This window comes from Sinohyriopsis cumingii, chromosome 8 (assembly GCF_028554795.1).
Source record: "Sinohyriopsis cumingii isolate HCF-2022 chromosome 8, ASM2855479v2, whole genome shotgun sequence".
Lineage (NCBI taxonomy): Eukaryota > Metazoa > Mollusca > Bivalvia > Unionida > Unionidae > Sinohyriopsis > Sinohyriopsis cumingii.
In genome coordinates, this window is record NC_142968.1 from 14,922,519 (window position 1) to 14,944,148 (window position 21,630).

The 21,630-nt window shown below is 36.8% G+C and overlaps 1 protein-coding gene across 1 annotated transcript in view; it reads right to left on the bottom strand.

The window, feature by feature from the left end:
• LOC149793022 (lachesin-like) overlaps window positions 1-19,629 on the bottom strand; it is a 30,965-nt gene extending 11,336 nt beyond the window's left edge. Inside the window, exons 1-5 of the mRNA XM_089966896.1 lie at window positions 19,470-19,629; window positions 14,898-15,010; window positions 12,532-12,793; window positions 9,322-9,479; window positions 10-211 (exon numbers count right to left, since the gene is read on the bottom strand). Of these exons, the coding sequence (XP_089823022.1) occupies window positions 10-211; window positions 9,322-9,479; window positions 12,532-12,793; window positions 14,898-15,010; window positions 19,470-19,521 (787 nt within the window). The 5' untranslated portion in view covers window positions 19,522-19,629. The remainder of the gene's footprint in view (window positions 1-9; window positions 212-9,321; window positions 9,480-12,531; window positions 12,794-14,897; window positions 15,011-19,469) is intronic.
• Window positions 19,630-21,630: the final 2,001 nt, after the last annotated feature.

Consider the following 21,630-nt stretch of genomic DNA (forward strand, 5'->3'; position numbering starts at 1 on the left):
ATTCTGTACCTGAGACTTTGCATTCCAATCGGACATAGTACTGTCCTGTATTTGCCTGTCCCACTGTGTCCTGTACAGCCTCACATTCTGGTGCCACAAACACCTGGACAGACACCAAAAATTCATCTGGAGGACGGACATTGTTGTCAGCAACACAACGATATGCTCCACGATAATCCTTTGTCACATTTAATAATACCAGATTTTGACCCTGTAAACATAAAACTAGAAATATATTATCTACAGGATGTCCTTTCTAATGATGATGATAGATGAAAACTGGAACATGTCACTACAACATTATCTCAGAGTGACCAACATCTGAAATTGAAAACACTGAAGTTTGGAGTTCTACAAAAAAAAGACCAGAATGCCACATAATATTTGCAACATGCTGAACTAAAGCAATCATGTGACTCACCATGGCAAAACCTCACTATAGTAATATTACATATTTCCCAAGAGGGGCCCCGAGTGGCCGAGTGGTCTAAAGCGCTCTCCGTTACGCATCACTGCCATCTCACCTCTGTCTGTGTGGGTTCGAGTCCAAGGCTCGGCTAGTGTGGGTACGTGGGAAAGCCTGCCAGTAGCTTCTCGTGGGTCGGTGGTTCTTCCCTGGGTTTTTCAGGGTTCTTCCTCCACCATTAATACTGGCCGCCATGTATAGCCTATCGTGTGCTGAAAAATGGCGTTAAACACTACAACAACAACAACAACAACAACATATTTCCCAAGACTCTGAACCCAGCCACCCGCAGGATTGATGGGCAAAATATGCATAGCAAATATGGTGAAATTCCACCCATTGGTTTATGAGAAGATACAAACAGACCGATGGTATATATACAGGCCCTTTCTGAGGCTGAGAGAGCCCCAGGCCACTTCTTGAGTTTGTAGCCCCTAGGCTCGGGTTATATGGAAATTTGGAAATGAATGCCAAAACAAGCCCATATCATTTACTATATAAAGATTTTAAAGACAACAAATCATATAACAAGAGTATTTATGAGATCTATCATGGTATCTCCAACACTAAAGCATTGAAGATACAACCCCATACAAGGCATATCACAGGATCTCCAACACTAAAGCATGGAAGATACAACCCCATACAAGGCATCTCACAGTATTTCCAACACTAAAGCACTGAAGATACAACCCCATACAAGGCATCTCACAGGATCTCCAACACTAAAGCATTGAAGATACAACCCCATACAAGGCATCTCACAGAATCTCCAACACTAAAGCATGGAAGATACAACCCCATACAAGGCATATCACAGTATTTCCAACACTAAAGCATGGAAGATACAACCCCATACAAGGCATATCACAGTATCTCCAACACTAAACATGGCAGATACAACCCCATACAAGGCATATCACAGTAACCCCAACACTAAACATGGCAGATACAACCCCATGCTAAGCATATCACAGTACCTCCAACACTAAAGCATGGAAGATACAACCACATACAAGGCATATCACACTATCTCCAACACTAAAGCATGGCAGATACAACCCAATTCAAGGCATATCACAACTCCAACACTAAACATGGCAGATACAACCCCATACAAGGCATATCACAGTAACTCCAACACTAGACATGGCAGATACAACCCCATACAAGGCATATCACAGTAACTCCAACACTAAATATGGCAGATACAACCCCATGCTAGGCATATCACAGTACCTCCAACACTAAAGCATGGAAGATACAACCCCATACAAGGCATATCACACGATCTCCAACACTAAAGCATGGCAGATACAACCCCATTCAAGGCATATCACAACTCCAACACTAAACATGGCAGATACAACCCCATTCTAGGCACATAACAGTATCTCCAACATTCAAGCAGGGCAGATAAAACCACATACAAGGCATATCACAGGATCTCCAACATTAAAGCATGGCAGATACAACCCCATACAAGGCATCTCACAGTATTTCCAACACTAAAGCATGGGAGATACAACCAGATACAAGGCATATCACAGAATCTCCAACATCAAAGCATGGGAGATAACTGGTATTGGGTATATCACATACAGCATCTCCAGCATTAAAAGATGGGAAATACAAGCCAACATATCACATTATCTCCAATGATAAATCATAGGGTATATCACAGTATCTCGAATGATAAATCATAGGGTATATCACAGTATCTCCAAATACAAAGCATCGGGTAGATCACAGTATCTCCAAATACAAAGCATCGGGTAGATCACAGTATCTCCAAATACAAAGCATCGGGTAGATCACAGTATCTCCAATGATAAAGCATAGGGCATATCAAAGTATCAACAATGATAAAGCATGGGAGATACAAAAGATCGGGTTTCAACAGTATCTCCAATATTAAAGCATGTGAGATACAGACAGACAGGGTTTATCAGATTATCTCAAACAGTAATGCATGGAAGATAAAAATACATGAATTGGAGCATTAAATCATGTCAGAGAATGTCCATATTGTGTTCCACATAAATAACCAGGACCTTTTGAATTCAGCATATGGTTTACCAGTTCAATTCTAAAATCTAAATCAACTTTAAACCAGAGTCCTTTGATGTGACTGACTAGACTCTACTGGATTAAAAGAACCTTCAGGAATCCATGATATGTTTGTTTATTGTTTGTAACTGCTGAGTACGGAAACCATCTTGGATAGTTTTGACAAATGCAACATAATAAATTTAGTAACAAAAAAATATTTATGTGTCGGTTAACATATTCACAATATACTTATGTGCAGTACAAAAAGTCTGTTATGGCCTTTGATTTTGAACCTGATATCATGATTAGAATATCACGGAGCTTGTCTCAGACTATGTCAACATGTAAATATATGCTATGTTTGATTCAATATATAAGCAATATTTCTGGGGGGAAAAAAACCAAAATTACTTAAGTGATATCATTCAACGTGTTCTTCAGATATATTCACACATGAGGTTAAACAAGAGTCACTTAAAGACTTGAGCTCTACTGGATGAATTGTTTTCCCAGAAATTAAGATAAGACAATTTCTTCTTTTTATCTTCTGAGTCCTGAAACCAGTTCTGGTATTCCTAAGCAATATCAATATTGTCAAGCTAGTTGCTGGTGGATGTCACATATCAGATTGGCATAAACCGAGGATCTCAAATGGGTAATGATTTAATGCTGAATTTATCAAACAAGTTTCATAAATTTAATATTAAATCATTACCCATTTGAGATTCTTTTTATCACATTATTAGAGAGTAAGAAGAATGAAAAGTTTTGTTCATTCTGATGGACAAATTAACGCAACTTTCATTTGTTATGTGTAAAAAATAGTCCCAACCAAAGTTGAACTAGTATTGATGTTTAAAAGTAGATTATACTTTTCTTACAAACTATAAATCAAGGAACAAGAGTCCTTCTGGATAAACAAAACATTTTACACAGACAAAATCATTTTTCAACACAGAACGTCCAATGTGATGTCGCATTGTTTGATGCACTACCCGTACAGTTGAGGATCCATGTTTACGTAACCTTAAAGGGTCACTTTTACAACTAAACATTACGTTGATATTGCAATATTCATGTGAAAGGTTTACTGGATGCAGAAATTCCCATAGTTACTGTAATGTATTTGTCACCGGATATTTGCAGTGTTTGATTTGGAACAGTAGATTATAGAATATGTAAACAAATTTCATTTTGACTCGGGGTTTGTTATGTCATGTATAATGTATCATAACATGAAAAAAAGGCTAAAATTGCATCACATATTTACCGCATAAATATGTAGTGTTGGATAAACTTCTTTCAGTCTGGAGAACAGTTTATGTCCACATTCATCTGTGAAAAGAGCTAAGTTTATTTACTTCTGTAAGTTAACATTTAAACCATGCTTGTATATAGGGTGGATTCCATGCTACAGATATATTGCCTCCCTGATCCCATCACCCGGCAAAAGCAAGACCTGTAGTTTTACTTGTTGTTATTGTTCTTGTCTTATGGTATTAGCCATTTTTCATGTTATGATACATTATACATGACATAAAAAAAAAACTGTCGGGGTAAATTAGCCATATTGAAACAGCCATATTGAAACAGACAAGACCATTTTCCCTCAATTCTCTTTCACAAGTCATTTCGAAAAATGGCAGCAACAAATGTTCATTGAAGAAAAAAAAATCCAGAAGGCAGGGTTAAAATAGTTTTCCCATGATCACATCCAATCAGCAAAGAGAATACCACACAATAATTTCATTGGCTTGTTTGGACCAGTCAGAATCAAATAAAGTGATATTTTAATGTGTGGTAATATAAAAAATATGAAACCGTACCTATAATAGGAAAACTAAACCTACTATGTGATAATTTTCATTAGGCCATATAGACTTGACATCATTATCATTAGGACATATAGACTTGACATCATTATCATTAGGACACATTGACTTGGCATCATTATCATTAGGACATATCGACTTGGCATCATTATCATTAGGACACATTGACTTGGCATCATTTTCACTAGAACATTGGATGACAGATTGGTATCATTTCCATTAGGACATATCGACTTGGCATCATTATCACTAGAACATTGGATGACAGACTGGTATCATTTCCATTAGGTCATATCGACTTGCCATCATTTTCACTAGAACATTGGATGACAGAGTGGTATCATTTCCATTAGGACATATCGACTTGGCATCATTTTCACTAGAACATTGGATGACAGATTGGTATCATTTCCATTAGGACATATTTTACTTGGCATCATTTTCACTAGAACATTGGATGACAGATTGGTATCATTTCCATTAGCACATATCAACATGGCATCATTTTCACTAGAATACTGGATGACAGATTGGTATCATTTCCATTAGCACATATCAACTTGGCATCATTTTTACTAGAACATTGGATGACAGATTGGTAATGGTATAATTTCCATTAGGACATATTGACTTGGCATCATTTTCTCTAGAACATTGGATGACAGATTGGTAATGGTATCATTTCCATTAGGGCATACTGACTTGGCATCATTTTCATTAGGACACATTGACTTGGCATCATCATTAGGACATAGTGACTTGGCATCATTTTCACTAGAATATTGGATGACAGATTGGTATCATTTCCATTAGCACATATCAACTTGGCATCATTTTCACTAGAACAATGGATGATAGATTGGTATCATTTCCATTAGGACATACTGACTTGGCATCATTTTCATTAGGACACATCGACTTGGTATCGTTATCATTAGGGCATATCAACTTGGCATCATTATCATTAGGACACATCAGATGTCAGATATTATCATTATAACATATTGGATGTCACATTGGTATTATTATGATATATTGGATAACAGATCGGCCTCATTTTCATTAGGACATATCAGATGTCAGATTGGCATCTTTATCATTAGGACATATCGGATGTCAGATTGGCATCTTTATCATTAGGACATATCGGATGTCAGATTGGCATCTTTATCATTAGGACATATTGGATGTCAGATTGGCATCTTTATCATTAGGACATATTGGATGTCAGATTGGCATCTTTATCATTAGGACATATTGTATGTCAGATTGGCATCTTTATCATTAGGACATATCGGATGTCAGATTGGCATCTTTATCATTAGGACATATTGGATGTCAGATTGGCATCTTTATCATTAGGACATATTGGATGTCAGATTGGCATCTTTATCATTAGGACATATCGGATGTCAGATTGGCATCTTTATCATTAGGACATATTGGATGTCAGATTGGTATCATTATGTTCAGGACAAAGTAGACTTACCTGGAAGTCTTTTGGTGCAAACCTCATGTCACAATGATTAAACATTCGGAGAAGTAGTGACAGAAAGAATTTGATGACACAGCCATTATGACAGCCATATTATGGAAGACACATGACTGGTACCATTTTCATTTTGGACCAACTAGGGTATTGTATGGTCCACTGGTGAAAGTCCATGTTAATATAGCAATCTACTTGTAATGAGTAAAGATAACAATATTTATTTTCATGATAGATAACATGGTAACCATGTCTGTTCCATTTAGAAAACAATTAGACACCATAAGAACTCTTCTGATAAAACCCCCAAAGTCAAAATATCTTTCTGTTTCAGAGGGATAGTGAAAACATGATCAACATAACATTTTAGTAAATCTTTTCAAGAAAACCTGCTGATAATATGACCATTCATTCAGGAGAAGCTGGCCACTGTGGCAGCCATATTGTCTCTCAGATATCACCATTTTCAATCTGGCCCAACTAGACCTCAAAAAAAACTTACGGTGCAAACTCCATGTCAATATGATTTTATAAGGGGGAGGGCACTAACAAGATTTTCAAGAGTGCTGCTGTGGTGGTCATACTGGAAATCAGATTGGCACCATTTTCATTTTAGACCAACTAGTTCATTTAGCATAATAGTGACAAGATTTTTAAGATGGCCTCTATGTGGCAGCCATATTGGATGTCAGATCAGACGATCTTTATTTAAGACCAAGTGAGTAAGTCTTTTGGTGAAAACCCCATATCAAGAAGACTTCTTGTTCAGGAGTTACAGTAAAATGATTTTCAAGATGACTGCCATGATGGTCATATTGGAAGTCTGATTGGTACCATTTTTATTTATGACAATTTATGCCCAAGTAGCAATAACAAGATGTTCAAGATGGTCGTTGTGGTGGTCATACTGGATGTAAGATTTTTTACCATTTTTATTTAGGACTAAATATACATCATAAGTCTTTTACTGAAAACCCCATGCTGACAGGAGGAGTAACAATATAAAAATTTACAAGTCAGGGTCACTGTGGCAGCCATATTGGACATCGAGGCACCATAATATTCAATTTGGATTAACTAGATCATAGGATAAATGTGTGTAAAGTTTCATAGCAATCCTCCATGTAGTTTAAGAGAAGTACTGACAAAACAAGTAATGATAACAAACCTGTACTAATAGGTGGATGAACAACAGACAACAGGCCATCCCACAAGCTCCCCTGATCGGTGACCAGTAAAACAAAAAGTATCAGCAATGACTTTTGACATAACCCCAATGTCATATAGGCCTAGTTTTTGAATCTTCAGTCCTTCACAAAAGTTCTGGTGGTAAAATATGCACCATTTTCATTCAGAATGAATTAAACTTTGCAAGAAGTGTTTTAATGAAAACCTCATGAAACCAATCAGAAGTAGTAGTGATTTTCAAGATGGCTATGGTGCCATTAACTAGCTACATACTGCAAGGCGGCTGTGGTGCCATAACTAGCTATATACTGCAAGATGGCTGTGGTGCCATTAATTAGCTATATCATGCAAGATCGCTGTGGGGCCATTAACTAGCTATATACTGCAAGATGGCTGTGGTGCCATAACTAGCTATATATTGCAAGATGGCTGTGGTGCCATTAACTAGCTATATCATGCAAGATGGCTGTGGGGCCATTAACTAGCTATATACTGCAAGATGGCTGTGGTGCCATAACTAGCTATATACTGCAAGATGGCTGTGGTGCCATTAATTAGCTATATCATGCAAGATGGCTGTGGTGCCATTAACTAGCTATATACTGCAAGATGGCTGTGGTGCCATAACTAGCTATATACTGCAAGATGGCTGTGGTGCCATTAACTAGCTATATACTGCAAGATGGCTGTGGGGCCATAACTAGCTATATACTGCAAGATGGCTGTGGTGCCATAACTAGCTATATACTGCAAGATGGCTGTGGTGCCATTAACTAGCTATATCATGCAAGATGGCTGTGGTGCCATTAACTAGCTATATCATGCAAGATGGCTGTGGTGCCATAACTAGCTATATACTGCAAGATGGCTGTGGTGCCATTAACTAGCTATATCATGCAAGATGGCTGTGGGGCCATTAACTAGCTATATACTGCAAGATGGCTGTGGTGCCATTAACTAGCTATATACTGCAAGATGGCTGTGGTGCCATAATTAGCTATATACTGCAAGATGGCTGTGGTGCCATTAACTAGCTATATCATGCAAGATGGCTGTGGTGCCATAACTAGCTATATACTGCAAGATGGCTTTGGTGCCATTAACTAGCTATATACTGCAAGATGGCTGTGGTGCCGTAATTAGCTATATCATGCAAGATGGCTTTGGTGTCATTAACTAGCTATATACTTTAAGATGGCTGTGGTGCCATAATTAGCTATATCATGCAAGATGGCTGTGGTGCCATTAACTAGCTATATCATGCAAGATGGCTGTGGTGCCATAACTAGCTATATACTGCAAGATGGCTGTGGTGCCATTAACTAGCTATATCATGCAAGATGGCTGTGGTGCTATAACTAGCTATATACTGCAAGATGGCTGTGGTGCCATTAACTAGCTATATACTGCAAGATGGCTGTGGTGCCGTAATTAGCTATATCATGCAAGATGGCTGTGGTGCCATTAACTAGCTATATCATGTAAGATGGCTGTGGTGCCATAACTAGCTATATACTGCAAGATGGCTGTGGTGCCATTAACTAGCTATATACTGCAAGATGGCTGTGGTGCCATAACTAGCTATATCATGCAAGATGGCTGTGGTGCCATTAACTAGCTATATACTGCGAGTGTTTTTGTATTGATACAACAATCCATTCAGAAGAAGTTGCAGTGAAACTTTTCACATACATTCATCCCAGCAATCACACAATTTTCAAGAGTTATCGTGGATGAATATATGTTCAAAGTTTCACGGCAATCACTGAGGGGCTTGTAAAGGAGTAGCAATTAAAAAACTTGTTCTAAAAGACTGAAGACTGTTGTGCATTTGGTCATCCCATAAACTATTTCTGTCCGTTTCCTTGTTTTTTGTGTACTATACTGCAAGGGGATAAAAGATAAAATGAAACTAGTTAAAACGTTTTTGTTATTGAATGATCTCCACTCAGACTAACTAGTCTGGATTAAACGTACTTACGCTGAGTAAGATACAGTTAATCAAAAAGTATTTGTGGATAATGTTAGCAAGAACAAAATCATACATTAGCATAATATTTCATTATGTTATTATACAATGTGTAACTGAAAAAGGAATTACGCCCCGAATTCACACAATTCAGTACGATTTAATGATGCTATAACAGGGAGTCTCTATAACCAGTTATAGTAGTGGTAATGAAAAAATGTCTTATAACATTTTTTCTTTAACTGTTATTGTGAATTTTGTAACAACATCAACAACAATGACTTGATACAATTCATGCTGGAATAACCGGAATTAAAGCACTTACTCTGAAAAGAGCAGCCCCAGTGGGCAACGGGAATCCATCTGCTCGGGTCCAGGTGATGTTTGGTGAAGGGATGCCCGTCGCTTCGCACAGCAGGGAAGCTGAATTGTACTCATCCAGCTCCAGAACAGCATCGTTCTTGCTTGTAATTGTAGGTGGAACTGTGCACATAAAAAAAGGATTGAATGAATGATCTATAACTTTCTAAGAATTAGCCAAATCTGACCCAATAAAATATATGGCAGGCTTCATTTTTTAATTTATTACACCAGTAGTCAGCAGTGACTTTTCATATTAACTCAGTGGAAAACTGGATAAACATTAAACAGGGTTCATGCAACCTTTAAAAAATATAATTCCATGACTTTTCAAAGACCTTTTTCTTACCAATTTCAAGAGTAAATTTATGACCTCTAATTCTTACCAAAGACATACATTTAACACTAAAAACATTTTACAGCTGGCATTGGGCACACTTTATCATATTGGATAGGTCATTTTCTTTTGAGTGCCATGAGTACAATTATTTTGAATGGCAGAAGGTCACTGGACGTAGTTTGACTATGAAGTTCTAGGGGATCCTACTCTAACAAATCCATGTTGAAGTTAGGTAGGATGGTAAAACTTTTGTGTCAGCAAAAGAAAATGTGACCAAATATTGCAAAATAACCAAATTCCATGACTTTTCCAAAACTCTGAATGACTTATGAAAATTTCAAAACTTTTCAAGGCCCATGAAATGCTTTTCTGTAATTTACAAAATTTTCAAGGAATTCCATGACTGCAGGAACCCTGTTTAAAATTATCAATCACCCAGTTGTATGTTTTCAGTAAACATATATTCCATTTGAAAAATTCATTGCTATTTTCATTTTTGTCAACTGTTAGTGCCAACATAAAATGTATTTTATTATAGCTCAACAGGGGTCCAACTTGAAATCCACCTTGCAGGCTAGGATGTATAACAAAACTTGATTCACCCTGTACCGCATGTTGTGAAAGGCAGCGAATGGAAGCAGCCTTTTCTGACCTGGAACACAATGCCAGTCATGATCTTCATTCCAAGAAAGTCTTGGTCTTTTTGAAAGAGTTCGGCTATATAAAACCTTTTTTCTTTTTTCAGTTAAAAAACCTTAGATTTGCCCATTTCACCCCAATATCAATAGGCTTCTTCCTTAACCCTTTACCTCATAGAGCATAGGGACAAAGTGCAGCGCGCTATAAATAGAACACCTGTTACCTAGTCAACAGCATATGCATAGGCCTGCCTGTGAACTGTTAAGCAATGTAGTGTATGTTGCGTTTAACAGCAGTTTTAACCGTTTTACATTTTTGGTACACATCTATTATATGCGGAAAAATTTAAGAGTAAAGTCTGATTGTTATAGCTGTGTAATTATTTTTCACGGAAGAATTTTGTATGTGCTATAAAATCTTGACAGAACTTGTTCACCGTCATGTCAGTGAGGCCGCGTGACCAACTGTAGCTGCCATTTCCCATACTCGAAATTTATGTTTTTCGTCTGCATCTACATCACTAAGTCATCTGAATTTGATAATTTATAAAAACTAATTGCTGCCTACACAAATATCAGAGCCTTTACCTAAGTTATTGAATCTTTCATAGTTGTGATTCTAATCGTGAAAACTTCGTAAGTACTGAATGAAATTCTGCCTGTGAACTGTTAAGCAATGTAGTGTATGTTATGTTTAACAGCAATTTTAACCATTTTACATTTTCGGTACACATCTATTATATGTGGAAAATTTAAGAGTAAAGTCCGATTGTTATAGCTGTGTAATTATTTTTCACAGAAGAATTTTGTATGTGCTTTAAAATCTTGACAGAACTTGTTCACTGTCATGTCAGTGAGGCCGCGTGACCAACCGTAGCTGCCATTTCCCATACTCGAAATTTACAGGTTTTTCATCTGCATCTACGTCACTAAGTCATCAGAATTTGATAATTCATAAAAACTAATTGCTGCCTACATCAATATCAGAGCCTTTACCTAAGTTACTGAATCTTTCATGGTTGTGATTCTAATCGTGAAAACTTCGTACATGCAGAATGAAATCCACGACCGCCATTTTGGAGAGTGGAAATTACGACCAAGTTACTTTAAATAGCAGATATCGACTAGTGCATAAATAGCATCCTCGTGATCTGACGTAATTGTCATTCGCAGAAATGAATGTAGTATCTAATAGGGGGGGTTTTCCACGAAGGTGGCGCTAAGAAAATGTGCTTAAAATGGCTGATGTTTACAGCAGGCGTCAAAAAGGCGCTTCCATGCGAATGGAGTTGAGGCATCAAAAGGCGCTTCTATGCGAATAGAGTAGAGGCGTCCAAAGACGCTTGCATGAGGTAAAGGGTTAACACATTAACCCCTGGTGACTAGTTAACATGGCAGGAGGTAGCAGCCTACTGCCGAGCTCTGTAGTGTCAAGGTCATGCATGACACACTAAAGTGGGTGGTATTATAGAAAGGTAGACAGATGTAGCTCTCCAATGATACCAAATAATCTGGAAGTTCTAGTTGCACTACAAAAAACAGAGGACCCGATTTTTTCCACCCAAAATTTGCCTATGGTCGGAATCCAATTTTGTGTCCGGATTTGAGACTTTTTGGTCTCAGAGCTAAGGCAGACTGGTATGAACTGCAAACAGTCAGATGAATCTTTGCAAAAAGTAGGATAAGATGGGCATTTGGAATAAAGAGTATTCTCGATACAAAAATAATGGGTCCGTTTAGCAAAAATAAAAAATAAAAAAGAACTCTAACTTTTACCCTTCTGCTCATGCGTGAGCCAAATAGCCATGAAAAATTATGCTTCTAACACAACTAGGCATTAGGTTATTGGGAAATCACCTGGAAGTTGATGTCTTATGATGTATTCAGAAATAGCTTTCAAAATGGGTTTCCTACTCAAATTTTAGGTGAAAACGACAACAACCTCCAGGGGTTAATGTGTTAATCACAATTCAAGCTATTTACAAAATCTGGTAAGGGTAAATGGTAGAGATTTAAGTTCTTGTGTGGATTGTACCAAAGAACAGATGGATGGACATACGTCATAATATAATTAGCTCCACTTACCTGCATATAAAGATGACCAAAACATATGGAAACTACTCACTACAGTAGGGCTTATTGGGCTGTAGTTCTGCCCATTATACCATGCACAGTGAGATAATCTACTCATCCATACCTTGCACAGTGAGATAACCAATCTTCGACGGGTATGAATACGATGGCGCTCCAGATATTTCAATGTAGCATTTATATCTTCCAGTATCCACGGGCAACAAGCAGTTTATGATCAGTGTGTATGTTGTTCGTTGGTTGACCTCTCGCTTTAAGACTTCATATTTTCGAAGCCCATCCTTACAAATCGGGTTGTTAAGGAATATGTTTTGGTCTCGGCTAATTATATCTCCTCCAGTCTTGGAATCCAGGAAATTCCATGTTACCTAAAAACAGAAGAGTCCAGCTGATGGAAGGCCAAACTGTACAAGGTAAAAAGGACAAGTAAATCCTTTACTGTAACTAATGCAGCCTACTTTCATAAAAAGTATATGTTTATTTTAGGAAATATGAGTGATTTGTTTGAATCTGCAGTATCTCAATAGACAGTGTGAACAATCCTTTGATGTTAAAAAGTTTGTACATTTTAATTTTTATTTACAGTTATGGATCCAGCATAAACTTGTTTTATTTGACAGCATTTATTTAAGGACAGTAGTCATTTGTCCCAGTCAGTATAACCAATGATCACTGTTAAACCAATGATCATAGTAAAACCAATGATCACAATATAACCAATGGTCACAGTATAACCAATGATCACAATACACCTCTCCCTCGATAAGTCGCACACAACGGGGTCCACAAACGTAGACTGCACTATAACTGGGCATGAATTACCGAGGGACCTCCAATTTTTTAAAAAAAATCTGCTTAGACATCGATATTCGTTTCGCTTGGTTGCCTTTCTATATCTGATCACAGTTATGAATGAGATGGTTAATTTAAGGTAGTTTATGTTACATACATTATAACATTTATAATGATGTTCGATTGATCAAATGAAGTGAGTTCACCCAACATTTCTCGGGCCACTAGATTTTAAATTTGTAGGATTTGCATGCCTTTTAACTTTCTTTTATTTCACCTTCCTTATTAGATTCAAAAGACATAATTAACATGATAATACAAAGGAGGCCAGCTTTTAATTTAGTACAACAATACAACAAATACTTCTGCAAGTCAGTTATCAAAACACGGTTGGCACTTAATTAGGTTCTCAGAGAAATGTTGGCAGACATAGCTGTTATGACAGATTGACATATTTTACGTTTAAATATACATTGCATTTATGATTACACTTAAGAGGAACTAAAAGATAGAATTAAAATACAAATTTCACATAATATATATTATATAGTTGGCATTTAAATATTAATGTACTGCCTACACTAGGTGTGACATTTTCATTGATCAAAATTTCCTTGAATATCTCTAATTATGGTGTACTAAGAAAGTTGTTTGGAAAGAACATGTAACCAATAATATGATTTCTTATTAAAAGTTGATAATTCTAAAATGATTAAAATTTCCAGGTCCTATCTACTGTTTTCTACTATAAAATAAGCAATATATCAAAGTTTCAGTTGCTATCTTTGATCGTGATTTTTCAAGTTCAAGAAATAGGGATAATTGTTTTTTATAACCAATGGTCACAGTATAACCAATAGTTATGACCACAGATTGTGTGTGTGTGTGTGTGTGTGCGTGTTTTCGATTTTTAATGTAGCTTTAACAATTTTTCAATCATATTGCTATGATGTCTGCAGTGTGACAGTTTATAGTGATGTCTAGCACTGGGGCATCATGCCACAGACACGTAGCATGATGTACCACCCAGTCACATTATTCTGACACCAGGCCGACCAGTCCAAACACTAACATCTTAATGCTGAACACCAAGCGAGGCAGCTGTTAGTACCATTTTTGTAAGTCTTTGGCATGACTCGGCCAGGGATTGAACCCATGACCTCCGGCATCTGAGGCGGACGCTCTAACCACTAGGCCACCAGAGCGGTTTATGACCACAAATGTTTGAGAAATTAATTCTCCGATAAAAAAATTAAAGCAACTTCATGAACTTTTTTAGTAAAGAATTTAATTTTAAAGCTCTTATACGGCCTAGTTAAATAAATTCAAGCAATTCCAGAAGTTTCAAGGATCTGGAAGAACCCCTTTAAAATAAAATACATACAATTGTATTGAGAATTACATTCAAAGAGACAACTGATTACATTTTTTTTTTAAATTTCAGTAATTACTGTGTGAATAAAGTAACAAACTGTAATTATTATCAAAATATCAGAAGTAACTTTACATTAATTAACTGCATTTTAAAGTAATTTATCAAACAAATGGACCCAGACAACATATAAATACATGCTGCTGCATGGAAGTATATTACTATATCGAGATAGAAAAGAAAATTTGTCCATCTGAAAATAAATCCAAACTTGATTCTGTTAGGAAAAGTAGTCATGGTCAACTTACAATGTGTCCCGACTGTTTGTTTACAACAGTGCAGTTAATTCTTGCGGAACTTCCCTGTGACGTAACTTCTGGGATGATTTCATCAACAATATCTGGACGTAACTGGCAGTGCACTGAAAAGATCCAAAAAGGTGAATAATATTTTACTTAAGTGAAAATTCTGGTGCTGAATTATTATATACCACCTAGGTCAAATGTTTCATGTTCCCTCACTAAAAAACAGAATATATTTTGTGATAATGAATGCAGGGTCTGACAAATCCTGTCTTGAGAGACTAAGGGCCACAGTAATGTCGGGTGTGACAAATCCTGCCCTGAAAGACAAGGGGTAACGGTAATGTAGGGTCTGACAAGTCCATCTTGATAGACCAAGGGCAACAGTAATGCAGCATCTGACAAATCCAGTCTTGAGAAACCAAGGGCAACAGTAATGTAGGGTGTGAGAAATCCTGTCTTGAGAGACCAGGGACAACAGTAATGTAGGGTCTGACAAGTCCATCTTGAGAGACCAAGGGCAACAGTAATGCAGCATCTGACAAATCCGGTCTTGAGAGACCAAGGGCAACAGTAATGTAGGGTATGACAAATCCTGTCTTGAGAGACCTGGGACAACGGTAATGTAGGGTCTGACAGGTCCATCTTGATAGACATAGGGCAACAGTAATGTAGGGTGTGACAAATGTCTTGTGAGACCAGGGGCAACAGGAATACTGTGTCTGTGCTACCATTTAGTTTTAGGTTGTCTAATAAGTCTAAAATGGTTGTCGAACAGGGAACTATGCAAAGGTCTCCTTGGTTTATTTGTGGATACATCAATGTACAAAATGTGTCTTATTTGTATAAATGCAATCCAACTGCTACAAATTTACCCTTATGAGAAGTGACATCTTCGCTAGCCAAGGTTCTGATAACCCTATCTACACCTTGGCGGATTGAACAGCTATACTGGTGCTTTGTCCTAGCAACATCTATTGGATTTCATGTGTTGCCTCCCTTAGTATGTAATTCCAACTACCCAGTAGCATGGTACATCATACATCAGCCAAAAAGGGTGGTGGCAATTGACCTAAAAAGGATTCTTTGTATATTTAACATCCAAAGTATGACTATGTAACAGAGGGAAGCCATTACATGTCTATTTGAGTGAACGGTATTTGTGCAAACATGGACCAGCACTGGAAAAGTGCATATTTATCAGACCATTCAAATTGTGTGCTCCCTTTGTCTCAATCATGTACAAATGGTGTTCAAATATGAACAACCTAATTTTGATTAGATGCGGTGGCAAGCCACCGCATTTAATGAAATCCACTGATCCCAAGCGCAGAAATATCTGCTCGATATGCCAAGGTGTAGATAGGGTTATCGGAACCTTGGCTAGCAAAGATGGAGAAGTGACAGTCTCAAAACATGTTCCTCAGCAGGCATCCATTATGTCTAGTTTGTGATGTGAATAACATCTATTGAGAGATTATAAAAGGAGTCTCCTGATCAAAAGTTGTGTAATTTATCATACTTTACAAATATCACTTTGCTGCCCTGCAATTCAAACTGGGCCTGTTGTTCTCAAACCTGTATCATGATTCTCAAACCTGTATTCATGATTCTCAAACCTGTATCATGGTTCTCAAGACCTGTATTCATGATTCTCAAACCTGTATTCATGTTTCTCAAACCTGTATTCATGATTCTCAAACCTGTATTCATGAGGAAGCTTTTTAAAAATTTTGTTAACACAATCCAGCTTATTTTGCAATGATATTCTTTGGACCCTGAGCATTGCATTATAATGGGATTTACATGTATGTTCCTAATTATGAAAGTTTGCACCCATGACATGGTTTTATATTTGTAAGTTGTGAGGAAATAAATAATTCAGATCAAATTTAGTGGATTGGTAGCCCTATTTAGCCTACCATTTACACAGGAGTTTTACTACCCTTTGTGTTTTGCATGCAACTTAAACAAAGTAGTCTCCCTTTATAGACAATCAATTATGGAGTTTCACAATCGATTATCTTATTGGTTAGCTCAACCAACTGATGAGCGATTATAACTGAGAATTGGAACAACAATAATATTCTTCAATAAAGAAGAAAAGGGTAGGGATATTTGTCACCCTTTTAATTTCTAAATGATGACACTTCTGACCTGGTTAGGGCCCTGGTTCTGCACTTTGACCTGGTTAAGGCCTTAGGTGTGTAATTTGACCAGGTTAGGGTCCTGGGTCTGGTCTGTACTTTGATATGGTTAGGGCCTTAGGTGTGTACTTTGACCTGGTTAAGGCCTTAGGTGTGTACTTTGACCTGGTTAGGGCTTTGGGTCTGTACTTTGACCTGGTTAGGGCCTTAGGTATGTACTTTGACCTGGTAAGGGCCTTAGGTGTCTACGTTGACTTGGTTAGGGCCCTGGGTCTGTACTTTGACCTGGTTAAGGCCCTGGGTCTGCACTTTGACCTGGCTAGGGACCTGGGTCTGCACTTTTTTTCATTCCTGGAATAAACTGCATTTCTGTCAGCATTATCACTATATTATCCTAATGTGTACTGTATGGTACAAACCAGTTCTAGTCAAATTAAGCCAAGTCTGCTAATGAAGCCTCTCTTATGCATATTCAAAAACAGATATATGAAACCAAACACATGCAATAATGAGTTGATTCCTAGTTAAAGGATCTCCTCATTATAATGTTGTCAATTGTGAGCCACTCATTATAATGCTGTCACATGAGTCACTCATTATAATAGTCACATGGGAGCCACCTGTCATAATGCTGTCATGTGGAAGCCACATTATAAGTCCCTCATTATAACACTGTCACAAGGGAGCTATTCATAATGCTGTTAAATGTGAGCCACTTGTTATAAAGCTGTCACAATGGAACCATTAAGTATTATGCCTTACAATGAAGCTTATATATATATATATATATATATATATATATATATATATATATATATATATGCTATATATATATATATATGCCTTATAACGGGAACCATGTTATAAGGAAGGACCTTATAATGAGGGAGTACTGTATACCTAAGTCTGCCTGCATATATATACTGTGAACCAAAAATCTGTGTGTGTGCACATATGTGCTAGCTTGGAGAAAGAGTGTGTGTCTGTGCATGTGCTATCTTGGAGAGAGCGTGTGTGTCTGTGCATGTGCTATCTTGGAGAGAGCGTGTGTGTCTGTGCATGTGCTATCTTGGAGAGAGCGTGTGTGTCTGTGCATGTGACAACCTGGAACATGAGCATTTACTCAAAGTCTGTGCTGAAACTATATACACCAAATTCACCTGGAAAGTAGTCAGATCCATGGAAGGGAAGCAGAGGAGATAAAAACGCAGTTTTATGGGTGGATGGATATAATCATCCGACTGGACCAGAACAGAGATAATCAATGGAATGGGGAATTCTGCATGTCAGCAAAATGTTTGTACTGTATATTAATTTTGTTAGTATAATATTGTAATCAATGAAAAGATACGGAAATCAATTTGTATGACACTGGAAAAGATGTTCATTATTATACTTATATGATTCTTAATTAAATTGCAACTAAAATGAATTGAGTTTCTTTCATTTTATCATCAAACGTTCATTAAGCACAATAAATACAAAATCTGTTTTCCATTTTTATTGTCTGATTTTTAGATTGACATCTGCAGATATTAGCACGTATGAAAAACATTATTACTAAGAATTATGGTCAAGACACCTTGAATCATTCAATACACATATTCCAGTGATTACCTCCTTTATGGATCAATACAGGGTGTGTATTCATTAGGTTTGGTTACACATGAAATGACCTGGTACCTAAATAGAGCATGATGTGCATTGTTTCTATGGACACAATTAGTAACATGGTTGCTAAATTTCAATAGTCACAGTTAAATGAAGATGATCGATTGAAACTGTTTTACATCATAATAATAAATGCTATATATATTTGCTGCTCACACTGGTATAAGCAGAGTAACATAATTCAGCGTAAGCATCACAATGCGTACACTCCAATTTTCCACTGTTTGTCCATAAGCAAAATGCAGTGCACTTCAGGTATTGTGGGTAAACTCCATGTATAGCAACAATGTGAATTATTAAAAAGATGAATAAGGCGACTAAAAGGATTATTTTAACCAATTTTTACCATACCATTACTAACAATTCGGTGATTCTATCCACTGTTTTATGCGTTATACTTTATACAATCAACGTATATATTAATACAACATCTTAATACCTGTTAACATGTACTATTTTTCATCGTGTTGATGACATTATACATTACGTGCAGTTTACACGATAAACATAAATTCCACAAACTGTCCTTACATTTTCCAGCGAAAGCATCTAGACGTTTTCATTTCAATTGCCAATTTCGTGTTAAAATAAGACATACAGGAAACTTATTGGGTTGCTGCAATCCAAAACATAATCACTGTTTTGATTAAACGTTTTATGCACTTAACTGAAGGGCGCCATAGTGGAATTACCACTGTCACAATAACACACCTGGATTTCGAAAATTTCACTTCTTGATTTCAATTAAAAAATGACTTACCCACGATATATAAAGGTAACAAACACAGGAATCGCAATATCAACTGGCCCATGTTGAAATGGCCAAGCTGAAACAATATTTGTGTGTATGCTTTCAAACTATCAAGCACTTCTTGACAATATGACCCAGATTTCAACTACATGAGTCAGTGTACCTGCAGTCACGTGACTACAGGTGTTCTGCGAATTTTTATGATGATTTTCCTTAAAACTTTACTGGCAGTGGGTTCTTTTGACCTATTAAATGAAAGGCTTTGCAATAGGATAATATCAAAGTGGGAAAAGTGGAAACTGTACAGAAAGCAAAATTAGTCAAGGGCCAATGACGGTTATTATAAATCTCAAACGCAAAATATAAACGGACCGAAACTGTTATTATTATTATTATTATTATCAAGTTAGAGATATTTCTTTTAGAAAACGTATGACAATGATTTAATTTTGTTTTAAAATCAATAACAGCAACCAGAGACCCATGGAATGCAAACAGAGATCTTCCTCGCAGTCTAACGAATTACCAGTTCGGTCTAACTAAGTTCCACACGGAATTAACTTCAAAATGATGTAAAATATATTTTGTTTAAATATTTAGTTTTAGAACGTTTTCTCGACGATGAAAACTGCTGAACGTTTGCAACGGTTTATCAAATAATTTTATTTTAGTTTTACAATGAAGTTGAATATTGTATTTATAAGTGGGTTTATAGGCAGAATTTTTAATAATGATGTATTCTCACGCCATCCCGTTTGTATTTATCCCACACTTACAGATTTTAAAACAGAAAACATCAAGGATATATAAAAATTCACAAAACTAAGTTGTTTCATTCATTGATTTTTATTTTCTAAATACTGATTAACGCCATGGGATCCAAAACACTGTCAACTTGTTGGGGTTTCGAAAATGAGTTTCTTGAGCAGGACAGTCGCCATATTTACTTGGGCCAGTCTATGTTTTCCATTGATTTATAATTTCTAAATACTAATTAACGCCATGGGGTCCAAAACACTGTCGACTGGTTAGGGGTTTAGAATAAAGCAAAAAGTTATACAAGGAATTAGGATGAATACCTTAATAAAATTCTTGCTTTCCACGTAATACTCGTTTTCTTTGTATTCGCATCTTTAATGTAGATTATTCTCGTTTTTCCGCGATCTATCATCTTGCGATCAACTTAAAAAAATATAAAATAAAATAAAAACAACCAAAAAAACGACCCCCAACCAAAACAGCCCCGAACAAAAAGCAAACCCACACCCCCAAACCAAACAAAAACATCGTCCTCGCGCGTTTGTACACGAGCACATTAAATATACACCATACAACTTCTCCCATCTTTGAATGAAATCCAATTACAAAAGAAATTAACATTAACGGGAAATGAGCCAGTGGTATGTTGTGCTGTCCGTATCGTGTCACCCTGCAAGATCTCAGACATGTGCGCCACATCTGAACATAAAACAAATTCCATACATTTTCATCCCTTGTATTTGGCTAACTCTTTTCTCATTCAGCATTAAAGATAAAAGAACGTAGCAAATTCATTTTAAATTGAGTGTGACAGAGGTATTGACGCTAAGCAATTTCTCGAGGTGTTATTTTACCAAGATGATTACAATACTGTGGTGGTAGCAGAACCATTACAACGGAGGTAACCCAGTGAGCTTAATACTTGAGACACTATTATAGGGGGCGCTTTATAGATATTACGTACTTTTGTACAGAGAGGTACCCTCTTTACCAGGCTCATTTTTTCAGAATGTTCTGAAAAGTGTGTGTGTGTGTGTTCTATGCTGTTTATAGAGGTTGTTAGTAGAAATCATGTATGGCGAGAGATTTTCAAGGTTATTATGGTATTACTAGTCGAGGTGTTTAGGGTGTGCTTCCTACGTTATGTTATTTATAAGTTTTTAGATATTGCCTCTTTAAGTTTTTTATTTATTAATGTTTTCAGATACTGAATGTCATTTATACTTTATTTAGCAAGAGACCGGAGTTGTAAGTGGAAAAAATAGAGACATTGTTTTATTGATGGAATTTCAGCCCTTTAACATACTTGAGTTTGGAACACTCATTACTGAAAACAGCATCTGACTCTTTGGTGCGGAATTGAATGCACATGTTTCAAACACATGCAGGTCCAGAAAATGCCGCGGCTCAT